Source organism: Trachypithecus francoisi, unplaced genomic scaffold (genome assembly GCF_009764315.1).
Source record: "Trachypithecus francoisi isolate TF-2019V2 unplaced genomic scaffold, Tfra_2.0 Lachesis_group4, whole genome shotgun sequence".
Taxonomy (NCBI): Eukaryota; Metazoa; Chordata; class Mammalia; order Primates; family Cercopithecidae; genus Trachypithecus; species Trachypithecus francoisi.
In genome coordinates this window covers 111,780,035-111,799,768 of record NW_022681469.1, presented here as the reverse complement: position 1 = coordinate 111,799,768, position 19,734 = coordinate 111,780,035, and the positions used below count along the sequence as shown (strand labels likewise).

Below are 19,734 nucleotides of genomic sequence, written 5' to 3'. Positions count from 1 at the left end.
TGAGCCACCGCGCCCAGCCGACTCAAGGGTTTTTTGTTTGTTTGTTTTTTAGTTTTTTGAGACATGTCTCTGTTACCCAGACTGGAATGCAGTGGCATACTCATGGCTCACTGCAACATCAAACTCCTGGGTTCAGGAGATCCTCCTGCTTCAGACTCCTGAGTAGCTAGAACTATAGGTACATGCCACCTATAGTGACAGGGTCTAACTATAGAGACAGGGTCTAGCTATATTGCCCAGGCTGGTCTTGAACCCCTAGCGTCAAGTGATTCTCCCACCTTGGTATACCAAGGATTGGTTTCCTGGATTACAAGTGTGAGCCATTGTGTCCAGCCAGGATTCATGTTTCTATTTCTTGGTTTTTTTTTTTTTTTTTTTTTTTGAGACAGAGTCTCGTTCTGTCACCCAGGCTGGAGTGTAGTGGTGCGATCTCGGCTCACTGCAACCTCTGTCTCCCAGGTTCAAGCAATTCTCCTGCCTCAGCCTCCCGAGTAGCTGGGGTTACGTGTGCATACCACCACACCCAGCTAATTTTTTTTTTTTTTTTGTATTTTAGTAGAGACAGGGTTTCACTTGTGTTGCCCAGACTGGTGGCAAACTCCTGAGCCCAGGCAGTCTGCCCGCCTCGGCCTCCCGAAGTACTGGGATTACAGATGTGAGCCACCATGCCGGCCCCACATTTCTTTTTCATGCTTTTTGTTTGTTTCAGAGGCAGGATCTTGCTCTCACCCTGGCTGGAGTGCAGTGGCATGATGGTGGCACACTGCAGTGTTGAACTCCTGGGTTCAAGCCATCCTCCTGCCTCATCTTCCTGAGTAGCTGGTACTACGGGTGTGCACCACCACGCCTTTTTTTTTCGAGATGGAGTTTCACTCTGTTGCCTAGGCTGGAGTGCAGTGGCACGATCTCAGCTCACTGCAACCTCCCCCTGCCAAACTCAAGCAGTTCTCCTACCTCAGCCTCCCAAGTAGCTGGGATTACAGGTTCCCACCTGCTACCACACCCAGTTAATTTTTGTATTTTTAGTATAGATAGTCGTCACTATGTTGCCCAGGCTGGTCTCAAATTCCTGACCTTAAGCCATCCACTGGCCTTGACCTCCCAAAGTCCTGGGATTACAGGTATGAGCCACCATGCCCGGCCTTGAAGTTCATTTTTTTAATAGCTCTTTGAGTATCTGTGGGAGGTAAACTCTCTTAGTCTTTGAATGTGTAAAAATTGTTTTATCCCATCCTTACTTTTTTTTTTTTTTTTTTTTTTTTAAAGAGAGTCTTGCTCTGTTTCCTAGACTGGAGTGTACTGGGTTGGTCATAGCTCACTGTAACCTTGGAACTCATGGACTCAAGCAATCCTCTAGCCTCAGCCTCCCGAGTAAGTGGGACCACAGATGCGTGTGCCACCATGCCCAACTAATTTTTTTCAGTTATTTGTAGAGATGGGGTCTCACCAAGTTTGCTCAGGCTGGTCTCAAATTTCTGGCCTCCAGCAATTGTCCCGCTTTAGGTTCCCAAAGTGGTGAGATTATAGGCATGAACCACTGTAGCCAGCCCCTGCCCTTACTCTTGAAAAATAAGGGATCACAGAATTTGAAGTTTACAGTTATTTTTTCTCTACTACTTAAAGATCATATTTTATTACTTCGGTGTTAATTGCTTCTTATGAAGAGTCTTTTTTTTTTTTTTTTTTTTCTTTAAGGAGACAGTGTCTTGCTCTATTGCCTAGGCTGGAGTACAGTGGCATGATCTTGGCCTACTGCAACCTCGGCCTCCAGGGTTCAGGTGATTCTCTCACCTCAACCTCCTGAATAGCTGGGATTACAGGTGCATGCCACCACACCAAGCTGATTTTTGTATTTTTAGTAGAGACAGTGTTTTGCCATGCTGACCAGGCTGGTCTCGAACTCCTGACTTCAAGTGATCCGCCCTCCTCAGCCTCCCAAAGTGCTGGGATTACAGGTGTGAGCCACCACGCCCAGCCTGAAGAGTCTATTTTTATCCTTGTTTTATGTCTGGTAGTTTTTGCAATTTTAATGTTTTACCTTATGACATATTTATGTGTGGTTTTATTTTTACTGCTGTTCAGTAGACAGTATAGTTTCACCACACCCTTGCTTGAATGGATACTTACCTGTTTTGTTTTGTTTTATTTTTTAATAAATTTATTCTTTTGAGACAGTTTTGCTCTTGTCTCCCAACCTGGAGTTCAATGGCGCGATCTCAGCTAATTGCAACCTCTGCTTCCCAGGTTGAAGCAATTCTGCCTCAGCCTCCTAAGTAGCTGGGATTACAGGCGCCTGCCACCATGCCTAGCTAATTTTTCGTATTTTTAGTAGAGGCAGGGTTTCGCCATGTTGGCCAGGCTGGTCTCAACTCCTGACCTCGAGTGGCCCGCCTGCCTTGGCCTCCCAAAGTGCTGAGATTACAGGCATGAGCCATTGCACCCAGCCATCTGTTTTATTTGTTAAAATCTTTATTGATACAGGCTGGACTTGGTGGTTCACAGCTGTAATCCCAGCACTTTGGGAAGCCAAGGCAGAAGGAATGCTTGAGACCAGGATATCCAGACCAGCCTGGGCAACATAGTGAGACCCTGTCTCTACAAAAATTTTTTAAAAATTTAGCTAGGCGGCCGGGCGCGGTGGCTCAAGCCTGTAATCCCAGCACTTTGGGAGGCCGAGACGGGCGGATCACGAGGTCAGGAGATCGAGACCATCCTGGCTAATACGGTGAAACCCCGTCTCTACTAAAAATACAAAAACTAGCCGGCGAGGTGGCAGGCGCCTGTAGTCCCAGCTACTTGGGAGGCTGAGGCAGGAGAATGGCGGAAACCCAGGAGGCGGAGCTTGCAGTGAGCTGAGATCTGGCCACTGCACTCCAGTCCGGGCGACAGAGCGAGACTCCGCCTCAAAAAAAAAAAAAAAAAAAATTTAGCTAGGCATGGTGGTACATGCCTGTAGTCCCAGCTACTCTGAGGCTGAGGCAGGAGGATTGCTTGAGCCCACGGGTTCAAGGCTGCAGTGAGCATGATCGTACAGCTGCTCTCCAGCGGGGATGACAGAGAGAGACTCTGGCTCAAAAAAAAAAAGACTACAACCTCTGCCTACTGGGTTCAAGCTATTCTCCTGCCTCAGCCTTCCAAATTGCTGGGATTACAGGTGCCTGCCACCACGTCTGGCAAATTTTTATATTTTTAGTAGAAATGGGGTTTCACCACATTGGCAGGGCTGGTCTCGAACTCCTGACCTCAAGTGATCCGTCTTCCTCAGCCTCTCAAAGTGCTGGGATTACAGGTGTGAGCCACTGCTCCCAGCCCTCAAAGAAATCTTTATTGATATATAATTAAATTCTCTTCATTTTAGTATACAGTTCAGTGAGTTTTGACATGCATATACCCAGGTGACTACCACCACAGTCAATATATAGAGCATGACAGCCTGGAAAGGTTCCCTCATGTCACTTAACAGTTAATCTACCCAATCCCTCGTTGGTACCCACCTTTTCTCCTTCCGTAATAGACATAGTTTTTTTAATTTATTTTTTTGTCCCCATTATTCTCATATGAATCCATTTCCCAAATATTTCTGTTTCCTATCCCCAGAGTTCAATAGTTCTGCAGCTTTAGCCCCATCACTAGCTTCTGTGTTTCTGTTCCATCGCTGGTCCTTGGCTTTAACACCATGATACCTCTTTTTAAAGGAAGAGAGGGATGGATTTCAAAAATACAAGTCTACTACTCACGTCTGCTACCCAGATTTAACATATGTTCATGTTTTGCCTTGTTTGCTTTAAATATCTTCAAACGAAAGAAAAAAAATGTTATATGTAACTCAAGTTCAAGTTCCTTTTCATTCTCCCTTACTCAGAAATAGTCACTGTCCTGAAGTTGCTGAGGTCATTGTTATGCATATTGTAATTGTAATTTTTTTTTTTTTTTTTTGAGACAGTCTCTCTGTCGCACAGGCTGGAGTGCAGTGGCATGATCTTGGCTCACTGCAACCTCTGCCTCCCGGGTTCTTGTGATTTTTCTGCCTTAACTTCCCGACTAGCTGGGATATCAGGCACCCGTCACCACACCCTGGTAATTTTTGTATTTTTATTATTTATTATTTATTTTTTTAATTTTTAGTAGAGACAGGGTTTCACCTTGTTGGCCAGGATGGTCTCAATCTCCAGACCTCGTGATCCCCCACCTCGGCCTCCCAAAGTGCTGGGATTACAGGTGTGAGCCACTGCACCCGGCCATGTGTGCGTATGTGTGGGGTGTTTTTTTTTTTTTTTTTCCAGATGGAGTCTCACTCTGTTGCCCAGGCTGGAGTGCAGTGGCGCAATCTCAGCTCACTGCAAGCTCCACCTCATGGGTTCATGCCATTCTCCTGCCTCAGCCTCCCGAGTAGCTGGGACTACAGATGCCTGCCACCACGCCCGGCTAATTTTTGTATTTTTTGTAGAGATGGGTTTTCACCATGTTGGTCAGGCTGGTCTCGAACTCCTGACCTCATGACCTTCCCGCCTCGGCCTCCCAAAGTTCTGGGATTACAGGCATGAGCCATTGCATCTGGCTGAAACATAATTCATTTTCTGATTTGCCTTTCCCTGCTTGTTAGTGAGGTTGAGCATCTTCTGTGTTTTCTTTTTTGTGAATTGCCTATTAATACCCTTAACTCATTTCTTTGTTAACATATTTGTATCAAGATGTGAATTCTCTGTCTGTACTTTGTCTCTTTAATATGTGTATTTTAAAAATATGTTTTGATGCCATACGTTTTGAGTTTTTGTGGGTTTTTTTTTTTTTTTGACCTACTTCCTTGGATATGTTTTCTTAAGGAATGTTTTCAGCATAAGCTTCAGATGTTCCCTGACCAGATACATGGCAAGAATTTTGATACTTCCTCTTTCTTACTGTTCCTCTTTGCTTCCTTTTCAGACCTTTTGAAACAGATGATCACCATGTTTAGATATTAGCAGTCCCGTATGTGCATGTCTGCGTTTGAAAATGGCAGAGGGAAACAGCAATGAAGAGGTGATTCACTTGAACAACTTTCACTGCCATCGGGGACAAGGTAAGTTGTTTGCTCTCACTTTATCCCTTTCCCTGTGGCTTTTTCTTTTAGTATCACAGCTCTGTCTTTTGAAATGATCCTGTTTTGTACCATTTAGAATCCAGGGACATTTCATTTTTAGATGTAAAAAGACTAGACTAGAATTAGATAATGATATTGCTGGCATGAATGAAGTGTAAGACTCATTCATTACAACAAGATTCATAAGCTATTAATTTGCTGGCAAGACACTGTTAATGTGCAGTCATTGAGTCTTAAGAGAGAGTGTCAGCATCAGTTTTTGAAGGCATGGTGATTATAAAGGAGTGCTCCACTAGGCCTTTATGACCTGAAATACTGCAGGTGATGCTGAACCTGTCTTGTCCTCCCGTGATCCTTAATTTCTTTTTTGCCAGAAGATTCTGGCTTAGCCTTGAGGGGAATTTTGGAACATGTATTTTTTTGTTCTACAGTTTTGTTTTGTTTTCTTTTTTTGAGGCGGAATTTCGCTCGTTACACAGGCTGAAGTGCAATGGCGTAATCTTGGCTCATCACAACCTCTGCCTCCTGGGTTCAAGCAATTCTACTGCCTCAGCCTCCCGAGTAGCTGGAATTACATGCATGTGCCACTACGCCCTACTAATTTTGTATTTTTAGTACAGATGGGGTTTCTCCATATTGGTCAGGCTGGTCTTGATTTCCCGACCTCAGGTGATCCGCCTGCCTCAGCCTCCCAAAGTGCTGGGATTACAGGCATGAATCACTGCGCCCGGCCTGTTCTACAGTTATTAAAGTTTTGGGGAATTTTATTGATTTTTAAAGGGAATAGTGCTTGCTATTCTATAACATTCTTAAATGTGTATGAAATTTCCTGTTAAGTTCGAATTCACATTTACACTTGGGCTAAAAGGAAAAAATTCATGCTGAGGTGTAGAACCCTGATGTTCATTTTTTGCAATTATAAATTCCATGGGAGAGGTTATACTGGTTTTGTTTTCTCTCATTGATAATATTTTGTGTTTACAAAGATGATTTTTCTAGTAGAGAGTAAATTACATTTGACTTTAGAAAAATGACTCCCCCAGGCCAGGCGTGGTGGCTCACACCTGTAATCCCAACACTTTGGGAGGCCAAGGCTGGTGGATCACGAGGTCAGGAGTTCAAGACCAGCCTGACCAACATGGTGAAACCCTGTCTCTACTAAAAAATACAAAAATTAGCTGGGCGTGGTGGTGCATGCCTGTAGTCCCAGCTACTTGGGAGGCTGAGGCAGGAGAATCGCTTGAACCTGGATGGTAGAGGTTGTAGTGAGCCGAGATTGCGCCACTGCACTCCAGCCTGAGCGACAGAGCAAAGATTCCGTCTCAAAAAAAAAGAAGAAGAAAAATGACTCCACCAAAACTTAAGTACAAATAGCCTACTGTTGATTGGAAGTCTTACTGATAACAAATAGTCAGCACATGTGTTATATATTGTATATTTTGTATACTATGTTCTTATAATAAAGTGAACTACAGAAAAGAAGTGTTATTAAGAAAATCATAAGGAAGAGAAAGAAAATATAGTTGCTATTCCTTAAGTGGAAGTGGACCATTCTGAAGGTCTTCATCTTTATCATCCTCACATTGAGTAGGCTGAAGAGGAGGAGGAAGAAGAGGGGTTGGTCCTTGTATTAGTTGGTTTTCCACTGGCTGTAAAGAAATGCCCAAGATGGGTAATATATAAAGAAAGAGAAGAGGTTTAATTGGTTCACAATTCTGTAGGCTGTATAGGAAACATAGTGGCCTCTGCTTCTGGGGAGATCTTAGGAAACTTATGACAGAAGGAGAAGGGGAAGCAGGCTTGTCTCACATGGCTGGAGCAGGAATAAGAGGGGTTGGGGAAGAGATGCCACACACTTTTAAACAACCAGATTTCACAAGAACTCACTGTTGCAACCAGAGGGGATGGTGCTAAATCATTTATGAAATACCACCCCCATGATCCTATCACCTCCCACCAGGCCCCATCTCCAACATGGGGGATTACGGTTGAATATGAAATTTGGACAGGGACACAGATCCAAACCATACTATTCTGCCCCAGCGCCTCCCAAATCTCTTGTCCTTCTCACGTTGCTAAATACAATTATGCCTTCCCAACAGTCCCCAGAGTCTTAACTCATTCCAGCATTAACTCAAAAGTTCAGTCTTATCTGAGACAAGTCTAATCCCTTCCACCTATGAGCCTGTAAAGTCAAAAACAAGTTAGTTATTCCCAAGATACAATTGGGGGTACATACATTGGGTATATGCTCCTGTTCCAAAAGGGAGAAATTGGCCAAAAGAAAGGCGCGAGAGGTCCCACACAAGTTCAGAACCCAGTAGGGCAGTCATTAAATCTTAAAGGTCCAAAATAATCTCCTTTGACTCCACATTTCACATTCAGGGCACACTGGTGCAAGGGATAGGCTCCTGAAAGCCTTGTGCAGTCCTGCTGTTTTAGGAGTAACACAAGTGGAAGAAAATCTGCAAATAAGTGGACCCACACTGTTCAAATCCATGTTGCTCAAGAGTTAACTGTGTATTTGGCTTTCAGAGCATTTAAAATTCAGCAAATTTTATTAGGTGAATAAGTCAAGAGTAATAAAATTGCTCAAGCTATGCAAATTATGAGTACAAAAGAAGGACTAATTTTTAGGATTTTATTAATAGTGTATTCTAACTTGGTAGTGATTGTAGCCATAATTTATTGGATTCAGGCAATTTTTAATCTTAGTTATAACTTGTATTTATGATCATTTCAAAATTTTCTGTACATGTATATCCAATTAATGTTGTAGTTGTTTTTTGTTTTTTAATTGGATCTTAAATATACTTGAACAGTTTCTTTAAGAACAACTAATTCCTTTTGGAAAATTACTGACTTTGGAGATGTATTTTGTTAGACGAGTATGTATACTCTGCACCCATCATGAGAACTTTTTTCAGGTGTATAGAGTTTTGTTTTTATTAGCTGCATTAATTTTTTTTTCTTTAATCAAGAGAGGGTCTCACAATGTTGCCTGGCAAGACTAGTCTTGAACTGCTGGGCTCAAGTGATCCAGTTGCCTCTGCCTCACAAGTGCTAGGATTACAGGTGTGAACCACTGCTCCTGGCCAGCATTAATAATTTTTATTATGCATGAACCTCTGTAGTTTTTTTTTTAAAGTGTATAGTTCAGTGAGTTTTGACAAATGAATATACCACCTGAATTACGATATAGAACATTTTCTATCACTCCAAAAAGATTCCCTTGTGCCTCTTTGCAGTCAGTTCTTACCCCACTCCAGGCCTTAGAAAACCAATAATCTGCTTTTTTTCACTCTATAATTTCATATAAATGGAATTATACATACTGTATATATTCTTTGTACCTGAATTCTTTTGTGAAAGGTAATGTTTTGAGATTCATCCCTGTTGTCGCATATATCAGTAATTCATTCCTTTTTAATTGCTAAATAGTGTTTTTACCTACTCATCTATGATTCTATACCTAGTGGAAATAGGCTTAAAAATGAAGGTAAAATAAAGATTTAAAAAGATTTTGTCAGGAATGAAAAAAGGTACATCATGCAAATGGCCACACACACACCCCCCCCAAAAAAAAATGCTGATATATCTGTGTAATATCTGATAAAATTGATAGAAACTTCAGCCAGAAGCATTGATAGAGTTCATAATGATAAAAGTTTCAGTACACTGGGAAGATAAAATAGTGCTAATCCCTGTATACTTTGTAACATGATAGAAAAATATACAAAGATTGGCAAATCTAAAAACAGAATTGGACAAATCCACCATTATAGTGGGGATTTTTAAGACTTGTTTCAGTGACTGAAAGAGCAAGCACACACACACACTTGTATGAATATAGAAGATTGGAAGAATGCGGTCAAAAAATGTAATAAACATAGCTGGGATTCTGCACCCAGTGTAAGAAGAAATCACAATGAAAATTAGAAGATTATTTTGAATTACATGATAATGAAAATATAGCCTCTTATATTTATGAGATACATGTAATGCCATGTTTTGAAGAAAACTTGTGGCCTAAAACACATTAGACAAGAAGTAAAAAGCTCAGCCAGGCGCAGTGGCTCATGCTTGTAATCCCAGCACTTTGGAAGGCCAAAGTGGGAGGATAACTTGAGCCTAGGATTTTGAGACCGGCCTGGACAACATGATGAGATTCCTATCTCTACAAAAAATTAAATATAAAACAATTAGCTGGGTATGATGGTCTTGGGTTCACCAGGTCCCAGGTGCTTCGGATACCAAGATGGGAGGATCACTTGAACCCAGTAGGTCAAGGCTTCAGAGAACTGGGTTCATGCTATTGTACTCCAGCCTGGGCAACAGAGAGCGACCCTGTCGCAAAATAAAACAAAAAACAAAAACAAACCCAGCCTAGCCAACATGGGGAAACCCCATCTCTACTAAAAGTACAAAAATTAGCCGGGCATGATGTTGCAAGCCTGTAATCCCAGCTACTTGGGAGGCTGAGGCACGAGAATCGCTTGAACCCAGGAGGCAGAGGTTGCAGTGAGCCAGTATAACTAGGGCTCAGCAAATTTAAAGAGCTGAGTTAATATTTTAGCCTTGTGGGCCATGCGGTTTCTGTTGCAACTATTCGGCTATACCATTGTAGCATGAAAGCAACTGTGTTGGTCCACTTTCACACTGCTATGAAGAAATGCCTGAGACTGGGTAATTTATAAAGGAAAGAGGTTTAATTGACTCACAGTTCCACATTGCTGGGAAGGCCTCTGGAAAATTACTGTCATGGCAAAAGACAGAGAAGAAGCAGGCACCCTCTTAGGCAGGATAGAGTGAGTGCAAGCAGGGGAAATGCCAGTGCTTACAAAACCATCAGATACCTCAAGACTCACAATCATGGGAGCAGAATGGGGGAAACTGTCCCCATGATCCGATTACCTCCACCTGGTCCCTCTCTTGACACATGGGGATTATGGGATTACAATTCAAGATGATATTCTGGTTGGGGACACAGCCAAACCATGTCAGAATCTATAGACAGTATATAAATGAATGAGCATGGTTGTGTTCCCATAAGGACGTGAAGCAGCATACTATCCTACACTGCAGATGGGAGTGTAAATTGGTATAATTTGGAAAATTTGTTTAGTGTTAACTGCCAAACTGGAGCATATGCTTACCCAATGACTCAGCATTTCTACTCCTAGAATGTGTGCAACTAAAATGAGTACACCAAAGACTTGCACAAGAGTGTTCATAATAGCATTATCTATGATAGCCTAAACTGCCACGTACTCAAATGTCTATCAACAGAAGAAGGAGTAATTTATGTTGTATTCATATAGTGGATTATAGACAACAAAGAATTATAGCAGCGTGCAATATGGATGTATCTCAGACATTATTTACAGGAAAGCCAGACACAGAATATATACTCAAAAACATGCAAAACTTATCTGTGCAATTAGAAATCCTCCCTTTGGGGATGAAGGAGAGCAGAGATAGGGAGAAGCACAGGGAGGCTACTAATGTGCTATAAATATTTCGTGACCTTGTGGTGGTGATTATTCACAGATGTCCCTTTTGTGTTAATTCATAGAGCTGTACACTTGATTTGTAGACCGTGCTGTGTTTTTGTACTTTGAAAAGCTAATTGGAACCTTACATGTGGTATGTTGTGTGGTATCTTGTCAAACACTGGACTTTATTATAAGGTGATAGGTTCGTTCATTCCCTCCCTCCCTCCTTCCTTCCGTCCATCCTTCCCTCCCTCCTTCCTTCCTTCCTTCTTCCTTTCCTTTCCTCCCTTCCTCCCTTCCTCCGTTCCTCCCTTCTTCCTCCCTTCTTCCTTCCTTCCCCTCCTTTCCTTCCCTTCCCTTCCCTCCCCTTCCCTCCTTTCCTCCTCCTCTCCTCCTTCCTTTCCTTCAGTTCCCTCCCTCCCATCTTTCCTTCCTTTTTTTTTTTTTTTTTTTTTGCCTGAAACAGGGTCTTGCTCTAGCACCCAGGCTGGAGTACAGTGTCATGATCTTGGCTTACTGCAGCCTCCACCTCCCAGGTTTAAGCGATTCTCCTGCCTCAGTCTCCCAGGTGGCTGGAATTACAGTTGCATGCCACCACACCGGGCTAATTTTTGTATTTATAGTAGAGATGGGGTTTCACCATGTTGGCCAGGCTGGTCTCGAACTCCTGACCTCAAGTGATCTGCCTGTCTAGGCCTCCTAAAGTTCTGGGATTGCTGGCGTGAGCCACCGTGCCCAACCTAAACCAACTTTTTCATTGGGTACACCAAGATTGTGTGTCTTTTTCTTTTTCTTTTTTTTTTTTTTGAGATGGAGTCTCGCTCTGTCGCCCGGGCTGGAGTGCAGTGGCCAGATCTCAGCTCACTGCAAGCTCCGCCTCCCGGGTTTACGCCGTTCTCCTGCCTCAGCCTCCCGTGTAGCTGGGACTACAGGCGCCCGCCACCTCGCCCGGCTAGTTTTTTGTATTTTTTAGTAGAGACGGGGTTTCACCGTGTTAGCCAGGATGGTCTTGATCTCCTGACCTCATGATCCGCCCGTCTCGGCCTCCCAAAGTGCTGGGATTACAGGCTTGAGCCACCACGCCCGGCCTGGTTAGATTATATATTTTAAAGGAAACTTGGAAAGTTAAATTGCTGACTGTCATAGGTGCTAAATGGGTGCTTAACTAAAGCATTGAAATAGGTTCGCTTAAATGATTCTTAAAGAGCAAATTTCAATATTTTAAATAATTAAACTTTTACTATTTTTGAGTGATAATTTTTTCAGACCAAACAATTTAAATAAAATAGCCACTTATTCCCGGGAGGAATAGAGATGGATTTAGAGACCATTATTTCACTTTAAACAAATTGGCAGTCCAGAAAATTTTATGAACAGATTTCTCCAACCTAGTAGGAGAAAAAGTTGATAATCTTGAGCATAGTAATTGTCAGATGTTCTCTAGCAGTTCCCAAAATGTGTTATTGGCAAAAGTCAGCATAGAAACATGGCTCTTAATGCTTAAGTGCATGGGCTGCTTAAGGAGGTACGTTACACTAGTAGCCATGAAGTTGACTTTAGGCTGTACGCTTGTCAGGACAAACTTAAAGGGTGGATGTGATAGTGCCAGCCTCCCAGTAACAGTGTTCTCTGCTTTCCTGTAGAGTGGATCAATCTCAGAGATGGGCCCATCACCATATCTGACTCCTCAGATGAGGAAGGGATTCCAATGCTGGTCACCCCAGCTTCTCAGCAGCATGAAGAAGAGGACCTGGATGATGATGTCATCCTGACAGAAGTGAGTTTTCTTTAAACTTACATTGAGACATTATTGCAAGTTGGTGATCTGAGTTTTCAGCCACTCTTGTGGGCCTTGTTTTAGAAACAGCTAAGAGCACCTCTTGTACTCGTTCTGAGAACAGCCTCTTTTCCATTCTACCTCATGTCCCCTTAGATTTAGAAGCTGTATGTTTTAGTCTGCTTCTGGACTGAGTATCTGCACCGTTGTTCCATCTGACTATTAATGCACCACATTGCACTGTTGTCATTGCTACAACATTATAGTGTATCTTACTTTTGGATTGGCCTTATTCTCTCCATATTATCCCACATTTTTCAGAATCATCCTGGATAGTCTTGCACTTAAATTTTTATATGGAGTTTGCAATCAACTTTTTAAGTTCCAAAATATAAATAGATATATATGTAATCAGTTTGCCTAATCCAAAACAAATCTTCCTGTTAAATTTATAGAGCAAAATTTTATGATCCTGCTCTTTCTAACCAAGAACAAATTTTGTCTTTTCATGTAGTCAAGACTTTTTATATTCCTCAGCCAGAAAGCATTTTGAATTTTTCTTAATATAGATCTTGAATATTTTTTGTTTTTCTTGATTATTCTATATTTTCTGTTCCTTTTGTGAATGACATCTTTTCTTTCATTGTACTTTTATTTTTTTGAGACGGAGTTTCGCTCTTTTGCCCAGACTGGAGTGCAGTGGCGTGATCTCGGCTCACTGCAACATCACTTTCTGATTTCAAGCGATTCTCCTAACTCAGCCTCCCGAGTAGCTAGGATTATAGGTGCCTGCCACCACGCCTGGCAAATTTTTGTATTTTTAGTAGAGACGAGTTTAACCATTTGGCCAGGCTGATCTCGAACTCCTGACTTCGTGATCCCCCCTCCCCCGGCCTCCCAAAGTGCTGGGATTATAGGCATGAGCCACTGCGCCCGGCCCTTTCATTGTACTTTTAAACTGTGTTTTTTAAACTACAAGTCTGTTGCTTTTTTTTTTTTTTTTTTTTTTTTTTTAGTTTAAAGATCCCAATTGGCTTTATTGTGGTTCTAGAACCAATCAACACTTCCTTCCATAAAATTCAGTAGGTGTTCTGAGCTTCGCAGAAGTGGTTGGCTTTATAGAGAAGAGCTAAAAAGAGCAGAAGCAAAGTCCTTTCAAAGTTACTTTTCTTGTCAGACTGGGACAAGGAGACAGAAAAGAGAAAAATAACTGATTAGTTAACATCAGGCTGCTTCAGGCCACCTTTCCCGTATAAGGATTAAAGCAGAGGGAAATTCATTATGATACCCATTGGAGATTTAAACTGCCCTGTTTAAGAAATTGGTTGTTGGCCGGGCGCGGTGGCTCAAGCCTGTAATCCCAGCACTTTGGGAGGCCGAGACGGGTGGATCACGAGGTCAGGAGATCGAGACCATCCTGGCTAACATGGTGAAACCCCGTCTCTACTAAAAAAATACAAAAATTAGCCGGGCGATGTGGCGGGCGCCTGTAGTCCCAGCTACTCGGGAGGCTGAGGCGAGAGAATGGCATAAACCCGGGAGGCGGAGCTTGCAGTGAGCTGAGATCTGGCCACTGCACTCCAGCCTGGGCGACAGAGCGAGACTCCGTCTCAAAAAAAAAAAAAAAAAAAAGAAATTGGTTGTTCACTCTTTCTCTCGATTTCTAGGAAGGTCAAATGAACTTCCCAGGTTGAGTTTGGTAACATGAAACTTACATGGATGATTCTGTTTTGAGTTTTAGTCTGGTCTTTTGGGGTCTAGTGCAGACACTTAGTCCAAAACAGTGGCCTCCTATAATTTTTAATTAACAATTCCTCATTTTTTGTTAGGCTTTCACCCAGGGCCTGACCAAATCTTAAGGCATCATTGCCACTGTCAGTTACCATCATTTTGGGTTTCTGGTCCCAGCCAGAGAAGTTCAAAACCAGCCTGGCTAACATGGTGAAACCCCTTCTCTACTAAAAATACAAAAATTAGCTGGGCATGGTGGTGAGCTCCTATAATCCCAGCTACTCGGAATTAGCTTTCCTAATTAGTTTCTTAATCAGTTACTGACTTCAGGGCTGCCAAAGACTAACCAGAGCTTCCTGGGGTGGAGTTTCAGCATTAAAATGAGGTGGAATTTGGCTTTTTCCTTCAAAAGGTGAACTGTAGGGCACAAAGACAGTTTGTGTGCAGCCTCTATAAGCTGGCAGAAACTGGTTTAAGATCTATATGTAGTCATTTATCAGAAAACGATGTTTGTAAGGCCAGTCCTCTGTCCCAATAAGAGTTGTAGTGGGTTTCTGGGTTGTAAATCGGAGTTAGGGAGGGGTCTGATATTTGCCTGATACACCCTATTGGTAGGGAGCTTAGCAACAGTTTGGTTTTTCTTGGAGCATAGGAATTTAGGGAGTTGCCATACCAGTCACTGTGAACCCTGACCTCTTAGGTAACTTTTGTTTCCTTTTTTTTTTTTTTTTTTGTTTTTTTTTTGTTGTTGTTGTTTTTGAGACGGAGTCTTGCTCTGTCGCCTGGGCTGGAGTACAGTGGCCGGATCTCAGCTCACTGCAAGCTCCGCCTCCCGGGTTTACGCCATTCTCCTGCCTCAGCCTCCGAGTAGCTAGGATTATAGGTGCCTGCCACCACGCCTGGCAAATTTTTGTATTTTTAGTAGAGACGAGTTTAACCATTTGGCCAGGCTGATCTCGAACTCCTGACTTCGTGATCCCCCCTCCCCCGGCCTCCCAAAGTGCTGGGATTATAGGCATGAGCCACTGCGCCCGGCCCTTTCATTGTACTTTTAAACTGTGTTTTTTAAACTACAAGTCTGTTGCTTTTTTTTTTTTTTTTTTTTTTTTTTTTTTTAGTTTAAAGATCCCAATTGGCTTTATTGTGGTTCTAGAACCAATCAACACTTCCTTCCATAAAATTCAGTAGGTGTTCTGAGCTTCGCAGAAGTGGTTGGCTTTATAGAGAAGAGCTAAAAAGAGCAGAAGCAAAGTCCTTTCAAAGTTACTTTTCTTGTCAGACTGGGACAAGGAGACAGAAAAGAGAAAAATAACTGATTAGTTAACATCAGGCTGCTTCAGGCCACCTTTCCCGTATAAGGATTAAAGCAGAGGAAATTCATTATGATACCCATTGGAGATTTAAACTGCCCTGTTTAAGAAATTGGTTGTTGGCCGGGCGCGGTGGCTCAAGCCTGTAATCCCAGCACTTTGGGAGGCCGAGACGGGTGGATCACGAGGTCAGGAGATCGAGACCATCCTGGCTAACATGGTGAAACCCCGTCTCTACTAAAAAAATACAAAAATTAGCCGGGCGATGTGGCGGGCGCCTGTAGTCCCAGCTACTCGGGAGGCTGAGGCGAGAGAATGGCATAAACCCGGGAGGCGGAGCTTGCAGTGAGCTGAGATCTGGCCACTGCACTCCAGCCTGGGCGACAGAGCGAGACTCCGTCTCAAAAAAAAAAAAAAAAAAAAGAAATTGGTTGTTCACTCTTTCTCTCGATTTCTAGGAAGGTCAAATGAACTTCCCAGGTTTGAGTTTGGTAACATGAAACTTACATGGATGATTCTGTTTTGAGTTTTAGTCTGGTCTTTTGGGGTCTAGTGCAGACACTTAGTCCAAAACAGTGGCCTCCTATAATTTTTAATTAACAATTCCTCATTTTTTGTTAGGCTTTCACCCAGGGCCTGACCAAATCTTAAGGCATCATTGCCACTGTCAGTTACCATCATTTTGGGTTTCTGGTCCCAGCCAGAGAAGTTCAAAACCAGCCTGGCTAACATGGTGAAACCCCTTCTCTACTAAAAATACAAAAATTAGCTGGGCATGGTGGTGAGCTCCTATAATCCCAGCTACTCGGAATTTAGCTTTCCTAATTAGTTTCTTAATCAGTTACTGACTTCAGGGCTGCCAAAGACTAACCAGAGCTTCCCTGGGGTGGAGTTTCAGCATTAAAATGAGGTGGAATTTGGCTTTTTCCTTCAAAAGGTGAACTGTAGGGCACAAAGACAGTTGTGTGCAGCCTCTATAAGCTGGCAGAAACTGGTTTAAGATCTATATGTAGTCATTTATCAGAAAACGATGTTTGTAAGGCCAGTCCTCTGTCCCAATAAGAGTTGTAGTGGGTTTCTGGGTTGTAAATCGGAGTTAGGGAGGGGTCTGATATTTGCCTGATACACCCTATTGGTAGGGAGCTTAGCAACAGTTTGGTTTTTCTTGGAGCATAGGAATTTAGGGAGTTGCCATACCAGTCACTGTGAACCCTGACCTCTTAGGTAACTTTTGTTTCCTTTTTTTTTTTTTTTTTTGTTTTTTTTTTGTTGTTGTTGTTTTTGAGACGGAGTCTTGCTCTGTCGCCTGGGCTGGAGTACAGTGGCGGATCTCAGCTCACTGCAAGCTCCGCCTCCCGGGTTTACGCCATTCTCCTGCCTCAGCCTCCCGAGTAGCTGGGACTACAGACGCCCGCCACCTCGCCCGGCTAATTTTTTGTATTTTTCAGTAGAGACGGGGTTTCACCGTGTTAGCCAGGATGGTCTCGATCTCCTGACCTCGTGATCCGCCCGTCTCGGCCTCCCAAAGTGCTGGGATTACAGGCTTGAGCCACCGCGCCCGGCCTACTTTTGTTTCCTTAACCTTAAAGGTCAGTCCAGACACAGTGGCTCAAAACCTGTAATCCCAGTGCTTTGAGAGGCCTAGCAGGAGGATCACTTGAGCCCAGGAATTCAAGGCTGTAGTGAGCTGTGATTGTGCCACTGTACTTCAGCCTGGGACCCTGTATCTAATTTTTTTTTTTTTTTTGAGATGGAGTCTCCCTCTGTTGCCCAGGCTAGGGTGCAGTACTGCAATCTTGACTCACTGCAACATCCACTTACTGGGTTCAGTGATTCTCGTGCCTCAGCCTCCAGAGTAACTAGGATTACAGGTGTGTGCCTGTGTCTGCCTTTGTCTCTAATTTTTAAAAAACAGACAAAATCTTAGGATCTGTCTTAGTTTGTAAAGGGGCATCTATTTTGCTTTCAGATAACACATAGAGCTGAAACATTTTGGGAATGGCTTTCTAAAGGTTACGTCTGATATTTCAGGCTTTGCCTGGCCCATAAGTAGACTGGATGGTACTTGTCAGGTCCTGAATATCATCCTCAGGAAAATAACATTCTGCTTCTGCTGCTTTTATCCGTTTTTACTCCCTCTCCTTCCCCTGGTCCCACCAATTTATGTTAGCTGGTAAAAGTCAGGTATCCTAGGGTCATATGTTATAATTAAGACACTGGTTTCTTTAAAAAATGTTTGAAAGTCTTCCCCAGGTTTAGGACATTTTTAAACTATGGCCTGTTTTTATCCATAGCATGTAAGTCAGGAATTACGTGCTATATTTTCAGGTTGTTCTGTTTTGTAAGGAAACATTTGGACTGTTTTTTTCAGAGAAGGGCAACTCAAAGTTAGTAGACTGAATATTCAGGAGTAGATGCAGTATTCAGGTAAAATGAGAGCAGTGGGAGTTACATTAGTTTATCTGTCTTTGGTATGGGAGATAATTTTGCATTTCTAGTTTTTCATGAGCTTTTTGCAGTGAATCTTTCAAAAAAGCTATTTTAGAATCCTGTTGTCTCTGTGAGGCCTCTGAATGTCAGTAAGAATCTCGTTCTTTCCGTGTAATTTGGAGGCCTAGAATTCAAGTGAATTTCTTGGATGAACACTCCTTTTCATCTGGAACATTCCACATCATGGTCATCATAATTCTGAATTATTTTTGGTAAAGTTTTGCCACTTTTGTAACTATTTGTAGCTTCTAGAGCCAGAAGTTTTATACATGAAAAGGAAGGACTACCAGAAGGCAGAGTACTCCAATTTTTAGAAATTAGGGATGCTGTTTTTATGTTGGACCTTGTATATCTCAGGACCGGGATGGCTTTGGCTCCAAGATGTCCAACGTAGCCAATAACTTTCCAGTTTCTGTCTGACACAGTCAGACACCTGAGTCCTCCCTCACCTAAGCCTGCAAGAAAAGGAATCCACATAGCCACAGATTCCAAAAGCCTGAGTTTATACCCTCCCTGCACTCAACACAGCTGGGATTGGTTAGCTTTAAACTGCCCCCCTGTATGCTAGCAGCAAATGGAGTTGGCACCCACATTTCTTTCTGGCCATAATCTTGAGGGCTTGACTCAAGCCATAAAGACCTCTGCAAAGAGGGAGCAAAAAATACAGTTCTTGCCAGTGCTTTGTGAGCCCTCACATTCCCAAAAGTCATGTGCCCCGCCATAGCCCAGATTAACCCTAGGTACTGCAAAGTCAAATGCTCTCTCACAGTGCAGCCTAACCTTGATACCCTCAAAGTCAAAGAGATCAGGTGCTAAAAAGACAGCAGAGCTCAAACCTGAGAAGGACTTCCAACTCTTGCAGCTCTGTGAGGAAAACATTACTTCCCAGAAAAGGGAGTTAGCCGTTTTCCTGTGTTCCTTGAGTTACCTCAAGATCATCAACAGTCTCTGTCCCTTTGGGTTGCTAGACCTGTCAAAGGACAAAATTACAACAAATATAGTGTAAGGATCTCAGTTGTCTTTATTGTGACTCTAGCATCAGGCGATGTTTCATTCCGAAGTGGAGAGTAAGTGTTCTTGTTACCTTTTTTTTGAGACGGAGTCTCACTCTGTCGCCCAGGCTGGAGTGCAGTGGCCGGATCTCAGCTCACTGCAAGCTCCGCCTCCCGGGTTTACGCCATTCTCCTGCCTCAGCCTCCCGAGTAGCTGGGACTACAAGCACCCGCCACCTCGCCCGGCTAGTTTTTTTGTATTTTTAGTAGAGACGGGGTTTCACCGTGTTAGCCAGGATGGTCTCGATCTCCTGACCTCGTGATCCGCCCGTCTCGGCCTCCCAAAGTGCTGGGATTACAGGCTTGAGCCACCGCGCCCGGCCCTTGTTACCTTTTTTTTAAGAGAGTCTCGCTTTATCACCCAGGCTGGAGTGCAGTGGCCCAATCTCGGCTCACTGCAACCTCCTGAGTTTAAGCGATTCTCCTATCTTAGCCTCCCGAGTAGCTGCGGTTACAGGTGTGTGCCACCATGCCTGACTGATTTTTGTGTTTTTAGTAGAGATGGGGTTTCACCATGTTCGTCAGGCTGGTCTCTTAGCTTCTGACCTCAAGTTATCTGCCTGCCTCAGCCTCCCAAAGTGCTGAGATTACAGGCGTGAGCCACCATCCCCAACCCTTGTTGTTTTTTGTATTAATTTTATACTCAATCACCTTACCATTATTGTCTACAGTGATTTTTCAGTTGACTCTTAATTTCTTGAAAACTTGCATCTGATCTTTCCAATTTTTATACTTCTTTCACTTGTCTAATTATATGATGGTACTTCCTCAAAAATTTTAATAGTTTTGATAGAGAAGA

At 42.9% G+C, this 19,734-nt stretch overlaps 1 protein-coding gene across 1 annotated transcript in view; it reads left to right on the top strand.

Moving 5' to 3' along the window:
• The first annotated feature begins 4,052 nt into the window (after positions 1 to 4,052).
• Positions 4,053 to 19,734, top strand: part of RNF216 (ring finger protein 216) — a 143,736-nt gene continuing 128,054 nt past the window's right edge. Inside the window, exons 1-3 of the mRNA XM_033192118.1 lie at positions 4,053 to 4,077; positions 4,924 to 5,059; positions 12,219 to 12,352. Coding sequence (XP_033048009.1) covers positions 4,993 to 5,059; positions 12,219 to 12,352 — 201 coding nt within the window. The 5' untranslated portion in view covers positions 4,053 to 4,077; positions 4,924 to 4,992. The remainder of the gene's footprint in view (positions 4,078 to 4,923; positions 5,060 to 12,218; positions 12,353 to 19,734) is intronic.